The sequence below is a fragment of the Ruditapes philippinarum genome, unplaced genomic scaffold, assembly GCF_026571515.1.
Source record: "Ruditapes philippinarum isolate M1 unplaced genomic scaffold, ASM2657151v2 ctg662_1_1_1_1, whole genome shotgun sequence".
Taxonomy (NCBI): Eukaryota; Metazoa; Mollusca; class Bivalvia; order Venerida; family Veneridae; genus Ruditapes; species Ruditapes philippinarum.
In genome coordinates, this window is record NW_026865029.1 from 226,592 (window position 1) to 245,788 (window position 19,197).

General features: G+C 32.6%; 2 protein-coding genes across 3 annotated transcripts; one reads left to right on the plus strand and one right to left on the minus strand.

Annotated features, from left to right (window-relative positions):
• Positions 1-624: 624 nt before the first annotated feature.
• LOC132727630 (uncharacterized) lies at positions 625-5,324 on the plus strand. Its single transcript, XM_060713203.1, has 2 exons — positions 625-902; positions 1,980-5,324. The coding sequence occupies exon 2, from the start codon at positions 2,030-2,032 to the stop codon at positions 2,966-2,968; it is 939 nt and encodes a 312-aa protein (XP_060569186.1). The 5' UTR covers positions 625-902; positions 1,980-2,029; the 3' UTR covers positions 2,969-5,324.
• A 3,149-nt stretch (positions 5,325-8,473) lies between these two features.
• LOC132727626 (mucin-2-like) lies at positions 8,474-15,398 on the minus strand. 2 transcript variants are annotated; one of them, XM_060713198.1, is made up of 9 exons: positions 15,280-15,398; positions 14,256-14,366; positions 12,690-12,840; positions 11,971-12,173; positions 11,004-11,256; positions 10,591-10,766; positions 9,880-10,305; positions 9,430-9,568; positions 8,474-8,841 (listed from the first exon to the last, which is right to left on the minus strand). In XM_060713198.1, the coding sequence occupies exons 1-9, from the start codon at positions 15,314-15,316 to the stop codon at positions 8,658-8,660; spliced, it is 1,680 nt and encodes a 559-aa protein (XP_060569181.1). In that variant the 5' UTR covers positions 15,317-15,398; the 3' UTR covers positions 8,474-8,657. The 2 variants fall into 2 exon arrangements, with proteins under 2 accessions (XP_060569181.1, XP_060569180.1); XM_060713197.1 differs by having other exon boundaries at positions 11,950-12,173.
• Positions 15,399-19,197: the final 3,799 nt, after the last annotated feature.

Below are 19,197 nucleotides of genomic sequence, written 5' to 3' on the forward strand. Positions count from 1 at the left end.
TGAAGATAAAACATAAAATTAATCATCATTTCTCTGCAGCAGCTCAAATCATGTGGGATATGTGGTCGGTCCTGTCTCTTGCTAATCAGCAGGCAATTTCTGCTTAGCTATCCTTGAAAACCAGTAAGGCGTACCGACAGCCGTGATGTTACAGACAAAAGTATTTTAAATATACTTAAAACAGATAATCAAAAAATGTTAATTTTACTAAAGAGAATAGTCAATTTTTGTAGACTTCTATATTTAGAATTAAAAAGTCGTGGATCTTACAAGTCATTAATCTCTAAAATACATATATTATACGTGCATTTCTATATTTAGAATTAAGCCAGAAATCCTAACAAAAGGCTTAATCATCAACTTTTATAGTGATGAAAAATTATACCAAATTTAATAATAATATATACAAAAACATTTAAAAATCGGTTTACTGTTCAGAAGAAGGAAAGCAAAGGAATTATTTAATCTAAACGCATTAACTTTAAACTGCTTCGTATAAAGTGTGGTAATAGCCGATCAAATATGCTTTCAATTTGCTTTCTTTGACTTAATAAAGAACAATATAAGTATAATAGTAATGTACTATGAATAGGTGTATACAAAATGTCACTACGGACTTAAAAATTAGTGAAAATATATTAATAGCATTAAACAATTGGTTGGTACAAAGTGTACAGGTTATAAAAACACAAAAGAAAAATCTTTAGATATAATGCAGATTATCTTTTATTTAAGTCTACAAGATTAACATCATCCGGTTCAATAATTTTAATGTTAACCCGGTTCTACGCGTTGATTATTATTTTCATTTACACCAAAAACAAAGCTAACGAGATGGAGTTTAAAATACTGTGAAAGGCTTCCTTTTCGACCTCCAATTTCGAATAACATTTTTATTTAAGGTAAGATTTTATTAAATTTCATAATCAAGACAACTTACAAAAAAGAAATACATATAATTCAATGTTTAAATATCTCATTGCAGATTGTATAATGGTGTTTCATTCGAAATAAAAAGATGGTGTTTGCAGTTGTTATTTATCTTATTTATCAAGCTTTGTAGCACAACAGTTGAATATCCACGTAAAAATGGTTAAAATTCAAATCATTTTGAATATCATAATATCAGGAACGTTCATGCTTCCTAGTTTGTTAGTATTTCTCTGTGTGTGTGTGTGTGGGTGGCAGGGTGGCACGCGGGACGGAGTGGGGTTATGAGAGATGTTTCACTGCCTATTGTATGTAAACCAAATGCAGGCTGAAATTCGAACGTTTTAAATTATATTAGTGTCCGATGTGTCTCCTATTTTTGAAATTATTGAAACAAACATATATTTCTGTATTTCACAAACATAAAAGGTCATTTAGTACTGATGACAAAACAGCATTATACGTTATAACTTTAACATAATCGTAAAATAAGTTCAGTAACCAATTACTTATTCTCTTTTTTATGTTTCAAAAGAAACATGAAAGTATCGATGTATTTAAATTCATTCACGCGATTAAAGACGTATTGATTGGCCCACTAAGCCAATAAAAAATAGGAAACAACTATTAATCAGGCATTTTTAAAAGAAAAATTGCGTCCTTTTACATTTTCAAAAAGAGTACTCTTTTGCCATGTTATTGAGTCATATTTTGATACTATAGCAATTTGGCAATACGTATAGTTATGTGTTTTGTTTTGTAAAGAAGTCTAAATATCATTTGTTTACATTTTGCTACCCTTATGACAAATTACTTCACTTCCAGCGTTACTCTTTCCAAGTAATCAGCATCTTACATACTCTTAAATCCATTAATACAACATTTTAAAATATATATTTACATTTTCTAAAGAATATTATATGCATTTATTCCAGAAACAAAATGTGTCTCTATGCTCTTGACCGATATTGTAAATGCACAATGTCTTTTGCTTGGTTTAAAACTTAAAACGATTTTAATGCAGGAAGATGATTCTTTTCTCCTTTCAGGTTGGTTATATCTGAATAATTGGGGAGTCAAAAATCAAGGAGAAAAAAACATGTCAACGGCAGTGTTTTGTCTACGGACTGAAGATCTGTCATGGCAGGATCGCACTATTAACATAGAGTTTATGGTCGCGCCAGCAAAATCACAGCTCCTTTATAATAAACATAAAGGTCTGAAAACAAAATTTGAGCAGGAAAGTTATTATCTAGATAGGGAAAAGGAATCGTTCATGAAATCATTTAAAACAGAACGTAGACTTTTGGAACGTAAAAAAGAGAGATACTCCAAACGCCGCAATGATATCATCATTCGTAGAGCTTCCGGTGACAGCAGACGGCGGTTTAGTATAACGGGGCGTATTTCCGCTCCGCCAAGGTTGGAACAAGAAAAATCCACTGAATCAAAAGAAAATATGAAGACATTTATTACAGAAACTCCACTTAGAATTTCAAAGTCTGCCGGTGCAAGAACGCGCTCTAAAGATCTCGAGGATTTATCTTATAAGCAAACAACAGAAAAACACCAAGCACTGTTAGCGCCTGTTACGCCTGATATTCGGGCAATTTCACCGTGTGTTTCAACACGCACTAACACACCGGGTAGACCATATCTTCAAAGAGAAAAATCTGTAAGATTTCAAAATTTGGGACTAGGTCAAACTGATGACGAGAAAGAAACTCACAGAGTTGACACTCCTATTCAGGATCGCATTAAGAATTTTCTAGATAAACAAACAGACTTTAACAAAAGTGGACCTACAATAGTAACAGATAAAAATGGAAGAATGCAAAAAATGGACACACGAGTGTTAGCGCGTCGTAGAAGCAGCGTTCACTTGAATATGTCAAAACTTGAAGACGCTTTTAATGATTTCTGTATTGACGGAACTACGGACGGTTTTGACAAGTTGGTAAAATATACAACTAAAATGAGGGCAGGTGTAAAAAATGCAAGGAATTCATTCTTGATACCCAACAGCCCATGCCAATAGTATTGACATGGTTGAAACAAGGGAAAACAATTTGGTATCTGGGAATGAAAATTATAATGAAACGAACATATTAGTTAGTTTCTTTTTAAAATAAGATATATATTCAAGTATAGATCAGATATATAATGCAAACATCAGCCAAATTTATCTTCCGGTTAGTTTGAGTACGGGTTTTTGACGGGTTATAGCATTACTCATTGACATTGCTTTCTAGTATCTGTAATCGGAATTCTTTTTAATTTTGTTGTGCGCAAATTTTAATTCATTCTCATTCAATTAATTAATTATATTGAAAAAAAACGTTGAACATGTATACTTATTGCAAGTACATGATTTTTGCCTGACTCGAAGTCGCAGCCTTGAGCACGTTTTTGCAAGTTTGTTATATCACGTGTATATATGCTAGATGAATTTTATACAGAAGAAATGCTTCCATTCTTCGTCATCTATAGGCATTTTAAGTAACGTACATTGGAAATCACAGACTCTTGTGAATGGTTTAGTACTTACACTTGGAAAATTGACTTTTGTTTTGTGACTCAGTGTTTCATAGTCAACAATTTTGTTTTCTTATCAAACATTTATAAACAATATAATCATTCTTGATATGAAAAAAAGAAGACTTGTGTTGAAAGCTACATACTTTTAATAGATTACTCTTAGTGTATCTTTATACGAAATCAATTTGTTCTAAATGAATTGACATAGATAAATATACTGTATGCGCATTATGTATATTCTCCAAATGCGTTGTGACTTACGAAAAATATGTGTTTTGACATATTCAGAACATGAACCATATGATTATGCATTCAACCTTGAACCTTTGATAAATACAACTTGAATATAAATAACAGATATAAACAAAATATTGAAGAATACACTTTTTCAAATTAAAAATCATTGTTAAACATCACATTTAGTTCATGACTGTTTCAAAATATATTATTCTTATACATATCTCTATAGTGCTCGAATGAAAATTGTTAACAAGAATGTTTTTATGAGACATTGCTAACTACCTTTTGTTAATCGTTTGAAATATTAAACCACCTTTCTTAAGACATTAAGCCTTATTTAAATCTTGTTAAATAAATGAATACATTTGGCTTGTATTCAAAACCACATAATTTAATCCACTCAACATTTATTATAAATGATACTTTGTACTTTGAAATCGTCGTTTTATCTATTTTTGAAAAAGCGCGACAAAAAGACAAACCAATAATTTTGTATCTTCAATCCCTTTTTTGTCTTTCAATGCTGTTGTTACGTATTTTCGGTATATTTTAATAATTGATTGACCATATACATTAATTTATTCTACAAAGATAGACACGTTATGTACTGAATTAAAAAGAAACTATAATTAAAATAATCAAATTTATTTTGCGTACATGCAATAAAGCGATACTTATAGATACTAATTAAATAATCATCGTAGAAAATGAAAACCGCATTGCATTAGAATGTTAAATCACACACGGGCACGTTTGATATGGTTGCATAGATAAACATGAAAACTGATATATAAGTCAGAATATTAGTTTTCCTTGCATGAACGTACCATGTCATGCCTCCAGATGAGTCAAAATATTTCAATAAAAGCAAACATGAGAAAAATGTACTAAGATGTAAGGAAAAGTAAAAAAGTTTCAAGATTCATATTTTAGATATAATGTGCGATTAATGACTGATTTTTCAGTATTAACAACTATATTTCTACAGCGTTACTGACGCAGTTAAGGCTATTTATGCATATTTTGACCACTTTTGGTAATTTACATCGTTTGTAAGTGCCATTGAAAATGTGTTAATTGCGTCCTTTTGGTTACTTTACAATATTACACATTCAAATACATTTTCAAAATTTTCATAAAAATTAGCATTAATCTGGAAGTGTGCTGCTTTAAGACAATGTGGTCAATAAATCTAGTTTATGCAAGTTTCTATAGAGTCACAGATGATGGTTTTACCTTATTAGAGAACCAAAAGTATGAGTGTGAACACAAGCTTTGAGAGTGATATAATCCACAAGAACATCATACACAACCACTTCTATTTTCATGAAGACGTATGCAGTACATTTGCTTTAATTAGACATATTAAAGATTTCATCATCATTCCGTCAGGCTAAATCGTTCTTATTTACGAATTTAATTTATTACCTGGATAAAATTCAACAATTTGTCTAAAAAACAAAAAACAAAAAGAAAAAAAAAAAACATTGAAAATGAAATAACTCTCAAACAATATTATACCAGCTAAGGAAGCAATCTATTTTCATGAAAAAAGAAATGGATATAAAAAGATATAAAGATATATAGCAACCGTAAACATCACTTAATCCTTATTTTGTTGCTAAAGTGTGTACATTCCAGATTTAAAGGATCAAAGAGAGTTCTTCTTGGTCAATAATTATGGATCAACAATGTATTATTACATGTAATCTTTGAAACCTTAATTAAAATAAATGAGGTCATGAGAACAACGTGTGTAGGTCATATATGCAAAGGTCGCAGTGCATATGAAACCTAGGGCTTACAAAGAATAGACAGACAAGGCCAAACAAAAAAGACAAAATACATGTAGTTGAAAAAAGTCAAGATCATCTACGAATACCTATGAAACTGTTTTCTTATCTAAGTTTAGATGTATGGTATTAGTTAATGGTCGGTGCTGGATTGATGTTATCAATTCATGGGAAGTATTCATTTATTTTCATTAATTATTTAGCAGGGAAGCTATCTAGAATTAGTCTGTACAACTTGTAAACACGCAATGCCGAGAAGGACCACTACAGAATTGTAGTTCATTCTGTATCTGTTGGTTACAAAAGCAGCGTGCAAAAAGTATTTAAAATGACACATTTTGGAACAAAAATACGAAACACTGGCATATTATACATGTATATTTATTGGCTATACCATTGCACACATCTCGGGAACAATTTCTGTTTAGTTCTACTTTCAATATATATATATTTGCACGACGATGTATTATGTACATGTCTCAAATAAATCATTCGGTTGTCAGAAATGAACTGACATTTTGATAGGGAGAGAAACACAGAACAGATACATGTTGTTCTTTTTTGGATAGTTAAAAATAATTAAAAAAAAGAATAGTGTCAACTGTCATTACTTTGCTGTTGAATATATACTTGTCTTAAGACGAAACCTTATTCACTGTTATCTAATATCGGAACAGTTTCATCAATACATCTACTTATAACGTAACAGGCAACAACATTTTTAATACGATAAGGAAAACAAATATTGGTATGATAAAGCAATTTCGGACAACTTTGCTGTAAGCAGTAATGTAACGTTTTAATAGGGTTTATCGACTAACATATAAAGCTATTACATGTTTAAAAGTGGACATTATAGTATTTTAAGTGTCTTCGTCACATATACTAGCATACAATTATTTACGAGGGACGGTCAGAAAATATCCGGACTTTTGACTCGTTCTCGAAAACCATTCAACATTTAAAAAAAAATCTTTCTACTCTTTTTCTAAAAATATATCCACCTACGTCTACGCATTTTTGCCATCTTCGTGGAAGCTTTTGTATTCCCGCTGTGAACCATGACGTAGACCTATGTTTTAGGTACCGTGTAACAGCATATATCAAAGCTGCCCTGGTCTTGTATTTCTTTCCAGCAAGCAATTTTTTCAGTTCTGGAAACAAATAAAAGTCACAAGGGGCAAGGTCTGGGCTATAAGGAGGGTGAGACAACAATTGCCATTTGTAAGAGTGGATAACTTCCACTGTAGCTGCGGCGGTATGGGAGGGGGCTTTATCGTGAAGGAGTACATTTTTCTGTGCTAACCTGGGACGCATTTGCTTCAGCTTTTCTCTGAGATTTTTCAAAATTACTTCAGAATAGTACTTGGAGGTGACAGTTTGACCTTTTGGTATGAATTGAGTAAGTATCATTCCTCGTGAATCCCAAAAGGCAACAAGCATGACTTTGCCAGTCGAAGGAGACAGCTTAAACTTTTTAGGAGGTGGGGAACCAGCTCGATTCCACTGCTTTGACTGAGCTTTTGTCTCAGGTTCGGAATAATGAACCCACATCTCATCTCCAGTGATAATGCGGTTCAAAAACTTATCTCCTTTACGATTAATACGACTTAAATGTTCTTTTGCATTGGTTAATCTGGTTGCCTTTTGATCTGCGGACAGCTGTCTAGGCACCCACCTGGCACTTACCTTGCTCATGCCTAGGTGTTCGTGTAAAATCTTGTGTGCCGATGCCTTACAGATGCTAAACGTGTTGGCTACCTCCTCCAAAGTTACTCGACGATTTTTGTTGACAACAGCTTTAACATTTGCTACCATTGTTGGGGTCACCGCCTCACTTGTTCTGCCTTCACGAAACTGAGAAACCCAGTTGTAGAACGTTGAACGTGATACACATTTATCTAAGCCTGTGAAAGATGTGGCAGGGCTTTTCACCTTCTGCAACCAGAAACTTTATTACAGAGCGTTGTTCCTCTAACAAAGAGTCCATGATAGACGAAACACCTATCATATATCAGAGGGCAAAATACTGTGTATACACAACTATCATTGAAAATAAACTGACCACGTTATTGGCGAATGAATGTAGTTTTCACCAATATATAATGTGTGTATATAGCTACAAGTGGAAAGAGAGGAGCATGAAAAGTCCGGATATTTTCTGACCGTCCCTCGTATACCACACTTTATTTCAGTACAAACATTAGATATGTTGCCTTAAACGTTGTTACAGCGTTAATGTGTCCGATCTCTTTGTTACACATATTTATATTTGGTAAGTCACAATGGTAAGTCCTTATATCGCTATGAAGATTAACTGTAAGTTGCCATGGGAAAAGCTATGTAGAATTTGTATCATAGTTTGGAGACCTTTCTGTTGAAAATGTGTCAGGGTTAAATCGTATACATATACATGCACAGTGCGTTAACTGGAGTGCGGGTATTAGTTACCCGCACTCCAGAGCATGCCCATTGATTGGCTTATTTTTGCTGGGGTTTACATATTGTGACGGCAGATAAAGGGAAAGCGACAGAAATGTCTAATTCAGATGATCGTTCATTGGTTCATTTTTGCCGGGGTTTCAAATTGTGACATCAGGGAACGTGCTTTTATGTTTGACTATGATACAAAAGAGAAAGAACACCAAAACACTCGGCAATCTGATTAATACTCGGGGGCTACGCCCCTCGTACAAATCAGATAGCATCGTGTTTCGGTGCTCTTTCTATTACATATATCGCCGCTGTACACTGATTGAGGAAACGTCTCAAATAACACAATAGTGTACAATAGTGTAGGCAAATAAAAACACATGTTAGTACATGGTTAAAATATTTTTTTCTGTGCATGTGAGGGGTACAGGAATAATCTGTGTAACTCAGTTTTATTTTTAAATATAAACATATGGACCTGATAAAACTTCCGTAATAATAAAAAAACAACAAACACATTAGAAGACAAACTCTTTAAAGTTTGTTTGTATAACTATAATTTAAAAAAATCTAAAATATTTACAGTCATCGTGATATTTAACTATTGCCAGAATATTTGCTTTGTTTTTATTTATAGATAATTGTGTTGGATAAATTCAGCAAAGATTATTTTTTTCATCATCTGAATTAAAAACGGGTGTTTAATATGCCTCTGTCTGTGTATTATACATCTTTATAAAGCGTCTCGTCGGTTGGTCGCAGTGGTTTGTTACAGCCGTCCTGAATACAGCAAAATGTACAGTCAAACTCGAGTGTGACAATCTGACGTTCGTCATATCGACGACATTTGTCAACATCAGAAGATCCGAGAAACCAATTACGGTAGCAGTTCTGGAAATTATCGCACCTACAATTAAGAAGAGTGGTTAAAACGTGGATAAAGAATGTATAATAGTCACATCTTTAGTAAATATAAACGAAATCATACAAAAAAATGAAAGGCTGTTCTCATTTCTATACTAGACTTGTGGTCAAGGTTAACTAGGGAACAAGGCAGAGGTTATTTTTATCAGTCTTATTTATAGGGCATTGGAAATCATTTCCTTGCACAGCATAAGCTATTATAATATACTGAGATATTGGGTAAAGTTGTTTGCATTAGATTACAAACACTTTGTAGGAAAGGTACATTCAATGCAGATAAATGATTTGAGTAATCAATTCAACAAGAAAAAAAGATTCATTATTAACATATTTATTAATCATGGCTTTCAGAATATTAACATCAACGACAACAACAACAGCAACAGCAGCAGCAATTACACCCACCCATTTTTGCGAATTTTGCTTAACCGAATAAATATTTTAGTATAGTAATATTTTATAGATATACTTCAAACCATAGATTCTTACTACATTTACATATCTTGGTCACGTGACGATACAGTGTATTGGATTTTCAAGGAAGACTGCATAAACAAACTTTGTGACATACCTTCGATTTACAGATCTCGTGCCATTTAAATAATTTCTTACTGTATTTAAACAGTAATTATTTGGGTAGACGCAATCCTGGTCAGTATAAAGCTTCTCGCATAGAAAATCTGGTCCACTGCATACTTTACATCTGATACCTAAATTAGATAGATCTGTTAGAAACGTTTGTCAATGAACGATTGCATTATTCGTATACATAGATGAATCAGCTCGTGTAATTGTAAATAGATAAAATATATGTTATTTCTTTCAAAGATATTTAAAACATACATTGTATTGCATAATATGAAGATGTGTTGGTTTTTATATAGGAAAATAATTTTTTACTTTACTTGCACGCTACCAATTGATAATGTATATTTTCAGGGACCAACCACCAAAACTAAGCTAAACAATCCTTACTAGTTCTTACTGAATCCTTATTAATCGTAAAAATACCAATACTTACTTTTTGAAGGTGATATAGTGAAGGGAGATTTTTTGGTTGAAGATTTTATAGACTTCTGCGTTGTAGATTTTGACAGTTCAGATATTGAAGTAGAGACAAAAATTGAAGGTGACGTCTTAACACTTGTATTAGACCCATTGGGGTATGGTTTGGTAATGTTGAATGTCAACGGCGATATTGATCTATTCGCATTTGAAATATTTGGAAACGTTGAAGTGTTATAAATTTGAGTAGATGTATTTCTAATGCCTGGTGTTGTTTGATTGGATGCTACAGAGGCATAAATCGAAGATCTGGTCGTGTGACCAGTTGGCACTTCTGACGAAATAGATAACAATGCTGTAGACATAGATTGTTCTATTGAATGACCAGGTGTGGTTTCTGATGAAGAAGATGGGTTCAACGATTGGCCTTCTGATGTTTTTTCTGCAAAGTTGAACAAATGGTACTGTTGATCAAAATAGTTTTATACAACTTTCGTGCGCTCTATATTATGAAAGGAAAATTAAATACTATTTTAAACAAATTATTTGTCATGAATCAATGCAGTTTAAACTCAATAAGCACAACTTTCAAATCTAACTGATCATTAAATACTCGTTTAAATACAAATATAAACATTTATAATAAACTTCATTATTCCACTAAGAAGTTACACACACTACTAGAAAAGAACATTGTGTTTTAGATATACTAGTAATATATGTTTACCGTCAAACCAATCCAAATGGTTCGGAATATTATCTGTATTACAAGGTGGAGAATTTCTTGTTGCTTGGCAACAGTAGTGACATGTCATGTAGTTCTTACTTTTTATAGCATTGGTCGGGTCGCATTCACTGTTCCTCATTGAGTGGTCATATTTACATTCAAATATTGTTGAACAGCTTAAAGAAATCAAAAGAGGCTCTATGATACAAATATGTTCAATAACATTGGATACATATATCCTCGTAGATTTGATAAATGAAGTGTCTATTATTGTTTCTGTTGAAAAACACAATATTTCAAAGTAAATACTGATGACTTATTATTTCCAACCAAACATTTTAGACAATAAGTTTAATCTTGAAAGCAAAGGGCATTACGAACAAATAAACAAACAAACAAACAAACAGACAAACCTCTTTTTGATGATTTTCTGTAACCCATTGTCAAAACTGATTACATTTTCACAGTAGTTATCACTAGTTTTACAAGTTTCTATTTTACAATTGGTGCTATTTATACATGTTTCACAAGTTAATTCCGCATATTGAAGCGTGTTTCGAGGACTTGAAGAGGTTGATGATAAAAAACTTGGAGAGGTTGTTGATAATCTAGAGCTTGAAGATATTGTAGATGACTGAGAACTTGAGAAGGATGTAGATGATGTTACTGAAAAATAGATATGTGTTGTAGAGAAAAACAATCATGGTTTTAATTATAAAACGTGAACCACAATAAAATTCATCTCATAAAATAAACAGAAAAAATAAGATAAACAAAAGCGAAAATCACAATTAGAATATAACTTAATTTGTTAACTGTCTAAATATTCGAGATTTTCTAGAATATTTCGTAAACTGAGAAATCTCGCTTTATTTTGCTAAGATTTTAGATGTTCTTTCTTACTTTAAATCTGTAATATCAGTTATATGAGCTAGTTTTAAACCAAAAGCCACACTAAACATATTCAAAATAATTTCTTTTTTTTTTCAAAATATTGTACAATGTATATTTGAACATTTTGTTTACAATAAGAACTTATTCAGAACAAGTTGTTTGATAAACAGTAATTTTGATTTATAAATCAAATTGTAAACTGTCAATAATATAACAATACAATTACATAACTAATAATGGCAGTCAGCAGCGCTGCCTAATTGCACTATAGCAGAAATAAATGGCAAGATGAGGCACTCCATACATAGCACGGTAATGTATTTATTGATGTCAGTCGACGGTAATCCTGACAGCCAGTCTATAGAATTGTGTTACCTTTTACATCATACAAAATATTCATTTCATATTATACATGTACGAATATTTTTGAAATAAAAGTCATATACATTGTAATATAAAAAGTACCGGTGTTATTTAATGCTTTACCAGCATTTTGGCTATATGTATGGTTGATGATAGTTTCCAGGTTCTTTAAACATGCTATCGATGAAACGTCGTTATAAGACTCGCAACAGTAACGACAAACTGTACCATCTACCATGTCACTTTTCTTCAATGAGTCACATCTGTTATTTTTCGCGTCATCAATACTTGTTACATTATTAAGGCATGAAGTTTTGTTTTCGCACCTGAAGTAACATTTTATTGCAGAAATAATTGTCATTACACATGGAAAGAGCAAATTGCGTGATATGAAGACTTCGTTATCGGACAGTGAGATTTTTTAAGATGTCCTATTGGACTCATACTGACAAAGTTGTTAAGAATAATCATTTTATTACAATATTGTTTATAAGACTTAAATGGGCCTTCTGGTAGATCAATATGTAATTAAGACGGACCGAGAAGGTCCGGAATTCCCATTATTTTCATAACGGCAAATGTTGTCTTTGTAACAACGTATGTTTTTTATTGATGTAACATTACACTAAAGATAAATTAGGCCAGTTTTTAAAATTGACAGTGGGAACCCTAAAATCACTGTTACAACTTTTAAAGGATGCCAAATAATCTAAGGGATTACAGAATATTTTGATTACTTTAGATCCGATTACGGAATTCATCTACTGTGAACATACTACATGTACTCTGAAGGTTATCAAGCCTCTCAGATTTTGGTTCAAATAAGGATTATAATGACTTACCTGGATAAAAGGTAAAATTTGCCTATAATGAGAGTTACCGTTACTGAACACATTTCATATGTACAGTGCTCGGAATCGTCTCTCTGGATACCACTTCTACACCGTTCATAACACGATGTACCATTACCCAAATCATCGCAATTACAACATCCTGGGAAAAAAGATTATGTGTTCCGATATTATGTTTAAAGTCAAAATTGAATTATATTTTTCTAAATACTGTTCTATTTCAAGTCTTATAAAGTGACATCTCCGTTGGAATTTAACTTTACATACTTTATTCTTTGGTTGGGTTTAACACAGTATAGGTCATTTCCAGCTTTACTGGTAGAGGAAGACCTCAGGTGCCTTTATCTACATCATTTCAGGCACAAACGGGCACCTGCGTAGAACCACCTACATTCCGCGGGATGTATAGCTTTCTTACATGAAACATCCCAAGCTGGCGCAACTCAAACATACAGCGGTGAGAGGCACGTGTTTAGAAGTCTCTGACCTTAAACTTTACATACAGAGTAAGTTTTTTCTCCAATAATTTCTAACAATTATCAAGCTATAAACACTGTGTCTGTTAGATGATGTAAATTCATACTTGAATTGGAAAACAATACAGTTTTCACTCAAATCAATGTTGGACTATATTATTATTTACAGGGTAATTAGATAAACTTGTACACTAGGATAAGAAAAATAAAGGATTTGTAGAGTCTGCAAGTGGGATATCGTTCACTTGCAACAAATAAGTGAACAAGGTAGACAAAGAGCTTAATTAATAATAAGTGATCAAGGTAGGCAAGGAGCTTTTAATATCATTTTGAAAAATATACAAACATATCAATCACAAAATATCTATTCAATCTTCTATACTTGAGGAATGACTTTTTTGTAATAGAAAATATATTTTCAAAAATGGATGATAGAGGTCAATATGAATTGCTATAAAGAAATGTTATAATTCTATAAATAATTGCGGGTATGTTAACAGTGTTTAGTATTAAACATGACATACTAATACATAGATGTTGTTGGTAATTATGAGATACATGGTCCGATATTACATATCTTTATATTGACGATCATAAATTTTCTAGTCTGAACGAAATATCATTATTCATCATATAAATGTTATTTCTAAATCCTTTATAATTCTATCAACATTTTCATTACAAAAATATATTATAAGAATATTCAAATGGTACAATCATATTGTTTTTATCAATATTTGAAATACTTATGAAAAATGTGCCCATTGTATACCAATCCACTTCAACGCCCCGAAAGTGTTTAATTGTCGGATAATGGCAACGCGACTTTTAATTGCATGTGATGAGTTGAACAACAACAACTCTTTAAACTACTGGGAAGCCTTTTCCTTCAACTTTTGTTTTGTATCTAATAATTTCTTTCATTATAAACATTGGTCATATAGCTGTGGCGAAAGTTTAGACATGGAAAGGGACAACATACACAGCTTCTTAACTCTTGAAGTATGTTCTTATCATACGATGTGTTAACCTTTCATACTTACATTGAAAGCTAAAAAAACATAGATAACTATTCACATACGAGATATATTTCCATTATGGGTGTCAGGTTGATATCGATTGAATAAGAATCGCTTCGTACGGCTTCTTTGTTTTGAATGTTCATGAAAGTCCACTGCAATGACAAATGTGCCTGAAAAAATCACATGGTTGCTTTCAATTTGTTTGTACAATATTATCAAAAATGGACAGTTCTACTGGCAATGAGACAGACTAGCATCAACAAGGCTTTCTTTTTAAACGACATTTTAGTATTGAATCAAGTACTTGACATATTCGACAAAGAAAATGTTAAAACGAAAAAAGTACAACCTCATCACCTTCCCTCTGACATTTTGCTTTTTAATATTTAACAACTGCACTATATTGCGTTAAAATGAATGAAAAGTTCCTTTAGAACAAAATGCAATTGTGTAGGCACTTATACGCCAGATAACTAGTATCTTTTTCACATTGAATTCACGTAATTAATGAATCACATATTCAAGCAAAAGAAGTTATCTTTGTTTGTTTGTTTGTTTGTTTCATTTTACGCCTTTCAACAGTATTTCAGTCATATAGGCGGGTAGTTTCCTAACCATCGTTCCTGGAGAGTTACACCAGTACTAAACTACCTTCCTCCGCGCTAAACTACCAAAGCATCTCCCGGGGATCGAACCCACGCCAGAGAGGTAACTGGATTAGAAGTCATCGACTCTAACCCCTCGACCACGGAAGAAGTTATCTGAGCAACAAAATTAAATTTATGTATCATTGTTCAGTATATGATACTAACATCATTATTTTTGAAGATTATATAGACTGAGGTTATTTTACGGTTTGGAGCATGGAACCAAATCGCTTGGCGGGAGGTAAATTTCAAACACTGATTCATACAAGACCATAATGATCTCTCTTAATTAGCAATGCAGCAATATTCCAAAATATAAGAAGAAAAATGAAAATCCTATATTAATTGACAACATCTGTCTATATAAAAGTTACGATTGTTCAATGACAACTGACATTACAAACGTGCAGTATTATAATTAATCTAGAAAAACAACCTATCACAAGTAATCCAAGCAGCTGAAATCCATTCATTGTTAAAATTAAATAAAATTATTTATTTTCACTAAAATTCACACTGACATGTGATTAGTTCTAAAATATGTAAACTTTATATACATGCATCTAAATTATCATATTGTATGTAACTTTACATGATAACTAGAGATAAAATAACTCACTAGTGCAGATGACCTTTTAATATCACTGTAATCAATATCAACACATACATATACATGTATGATAAGTGCTTCAAATGTCGAACGTAATCAACTGATCTGAAATTAGCAAAAACATAATGAATCCATTAAAATTGTCCAATTTAAGGTAAATTTGTATAAACTCGAAGTCGCTCTCTGCGAAAAACCGGTAGTGCAATTTCAACTTCATGATTTCCTGACTTTACCTTCAAGAATTCACATTTTTAACTTCGTGAATTCACGTTTTCAACATACGGAATTCACGAATTCACGATTTCAGCTTCATGAATTCGCGATTTCAACTTCACGAATTCACGATTTCAACTTCATGAATTCACGATTTCAACTTCATGAATTCAACTTCGTGAATTCACGATTTCAACTACGAATTCACGATTTCAACTTCACGAATTCACGATTTCAACTTCATGAATTCACCATTTTATCTTCATGAATTCACGATTACAACTTCGCGGATTCACGATTTCAACTTCACTAATTCACGATTTCAACTTCATGAATTCAACTTTGTGAATTTACGATTTCAACTTCACGAATTCATGATTTCATCTTCATGAATTCACGATTTCAACTTCACGAATTCACGATTTCAACTTCATGAACTTGCGATTTCAACTTCACGAATTCACTATTTCAACTTGACGAATTAACGATTTCGACTTCAACGTATATGCCATGTGGCCGTGACGTCGTCATTTGCTGCCATATTGAATGGGTAATGAAATTGCGTAAAAAAATGGTTAGTGCTCTTTTACTTATATCAGTTTTAATTACATTATTATTTTCATTTTAAATCCTTTAAAGTATTTGTAGGAAAATAAATCATATCAGTTTGTGTAAAAGAAAATATAATATAATGGTGATCTATGACACAATTCGGCAATATCCTGAATTAGACCCCGGGTCTAACCCAAAGCTTTATATTTTAAAATACTGTATAAAATATATATCAGGGTTCAATCTATGTGCATCTGTTTGTCAGAATTGGATTTTTCGTGTTCAAGATATAATATTTTAAATAATTGTATTTTTTTTCATCTAATTGCAGATGCTGGTGTTATCTTTCATCATTATTTCTATGGCCTTTTCTTGCATTGGCAACAGGAGAACGTATTGTGAATAAAGAAGCGATGATGGATTTGATAGTTCAGTATTTCTCGGTGGGATATGAATACTAAATACAAAGAGATATTAGCTAGCCTTCTGTTGATTCATGGAATGAAAGTTAGATATTGTCACATAAAAATCATAAAGAGAATAAATTTATATAGGCGAACGATAAGATCGAATAATGAAGATATTTTTCTTGCAATTCTTAGAGAACTATCTGGGAGTGGTAAATGTTTTTGTTATAAAGATGTAAAAGACTTAAACTTAAATATGGCCTGAATGCACATCGGTCAAAAGTGATAAGATTCATATGGATAGCAGATCAAAATGGCAAGAAAAAAAGCAAGCGGCTTCTTCGGAGGAAGTATTCGTGTCCTTGTCCAAACTCCGTTTGGCACATCGATGTATACGATAAACTAAAACATTTTGGGTTTGCAATTCATGGGGCCAGATACAGTCGTAAAATTCTGTGGCTTGAAGTTGAAACAAGTAATAATGACCCAAAGGCTATTGCAAAATAATACTTGGACACCATAACCAGCTTAGAAGAGTGGAATATACGGACGGCCATGCAGCGGACTGAAGTTTTATCGTTAGAAAAAGCACGTCTAATCAACGGATCGAATCATTGTGGAGTATGCTTCGACGTCAATGCGTAGACTTCTTTATAAATTTGTTAAAATCATACAGACTTACACAATAATGGAAATATTTTTCAAAAACAGTGTTTGCTTTATTGTATTCAAGTAATTTGAACAGATAGGGTTGCCTTCCAGAGTTCATGAAGTTGTTTGATCTGATAACTTCAATTGAAAGAGAAGTTTGGAGTTCAGAGGATGCCTTTAATCCGTATATGTATATTTCATCGTAATAGAATAATTGTTCATTACGTTGCTTGTATGAAACTTTTCTTTATAAATTCATTAATTCGGTTTATATTATATAATCAATTTTAACATTTTCAGAAATTTGACTTTTGCGTCTTGCCAATTTGTTTTTTTAATTAAGAAGCATGAAATTGAAGACGTTAACTAATTACATGTATTACCTGGGTAAATGGTTTTTATTTTCTTTAAAGTTGATTGGTCTACAATTGGTAAATTTTCCAGTAAATGTATCAATGTTGATATAGACACCAAAATTAAAAAATATGCAAGAGCCTGTTCTTGAACGATAAAAGAAAATGCAAGTGTTTATGCTCCCGAAGGGCGCATATTAAAATCGCATATTCTGTCTGTCTATGCGTCCCTCCTATATTCCTGTCCGATCTGTAACCCTGTTTTACATTGAGGGATTTTGAAATAACTTGGCACAAATGTCTTCCACATTAAGATGATGTGTCGCGTCTAAGAATCACGACCCTACCGTAAAGGTCAATGTCACGCTAACATTTTGAAATTTCGCATTATCACAATTAGATTGGTACATGTACACACATAAGTGTCCGGACTGTAACTTTGTCATGCATAAAAGGATTTTAAAAATAACAAGGCATGAATGTCTACCACATCAAGGCGATGTGTTGCGTCCAAGAATAGCGTCCCATTCTCAACGGTCAAGGTCACATTTTGTAGTTTCACATAATCACAATTAGAGTTAATAAGTACACACAATCATGTCCGGTCTGTATCTTTGTCTTACATTGAGGGATTTTGAAATAACTTGGCACAAATGTCTACCGCATCCATCAAGACGATGGGTCGCGTCTGAGAATCACGCCCCTACCTGTAAGGTTAATGTCACACTAACATTTTGAAGTTTCACTTTATCACAATTAGTGTTTTAAGGTACACACATCAGTGTCTGGACTTTACATTTGCGATGCATCTAAGGATTTTAAAGTAACTAGGCACAAATGTTTACCACACCAAGACGACATGTAGCGACTAAGACCCGTGTCCCTACCTTCAAGGTCAAGGCCACACTTATAGTCAAATAGTTTGACTGTATTCATTTTCTCGAGGAGAGTTTGCAGATAAACATTCAAGTCCGACTGTAACTTTATCCTGCATTGTAGAATTTTAAAATAACTTAGCACAAATGTTAACCACATCAAGACGATGTGTTACTTCTAAGGCTCATGTCCGTTTGTGCGTCCCTTCCCCACGTTCACAACAATACAACAATCATGTTCAGACTGTAATTTTTTCATGTTCTAAGGGATTTTGACATACTTTGGGCACAAATGTTTAGCACATTACAACGTTGTGACGCGTCCAAGAACCAGGTCACTTCTTCAAAGGGCAAGGTCACACTTATATTTTGAAGGTTCGCGCTATCACAATTAGAGATTATAGGTACACACATTCTTATCATTCCTTCAGGATTTTTTCACAATTTCTTCAATTACGTAATGGATACAGTAAGAGTTTTCCTCCGAAAATGTTTTCTTACAAACGTAAGACAGTTTTCTAGGATAAACAACAAATTGTTCGAGGCGAAGCCGTTGATAAATTGCTTTTCTAAGCAAACCGCCTACTTCTTCTTCATATCTGTAAAGACACTTTTATAGAAAAGGAACCGACTTATACGACGATTTAGTGTAATGAACAGATAAATTAATAAATACATTAACTGATAACTATA

Excerpts from the sequence above, each read along its gene's own strand:
- LOC132727626 (XM_060713197.1), bottom strand. The coding sequence starts at position 15,316 with ATGAATGGATTTCAGCTGCTTGGATTACTTGTGATAG. Across the intron at positions 14,367-15,279 it reads GCTTGGATTACTTGTGATAG|GCACATTTGTCATTGCAGTG; the intron begins GTTGTTTTTCTA and ends TGATTTTTTCAG. Across the intron at positions 10,306-10,590 it reads CCATTTGGATTGGTTTGACG|AAAAAACATCAGAAGGCCAA; the intron begins GTAAACATATAT and ends TCAACTTTGCAG.
- LOC132727630 (XM_060713203.1), top strand. The coding sequence starts at position 2,030 with ATGTCAACGGCAGTGTTTTGTCTACGGACTGAAGATCTGTCATGGCAG.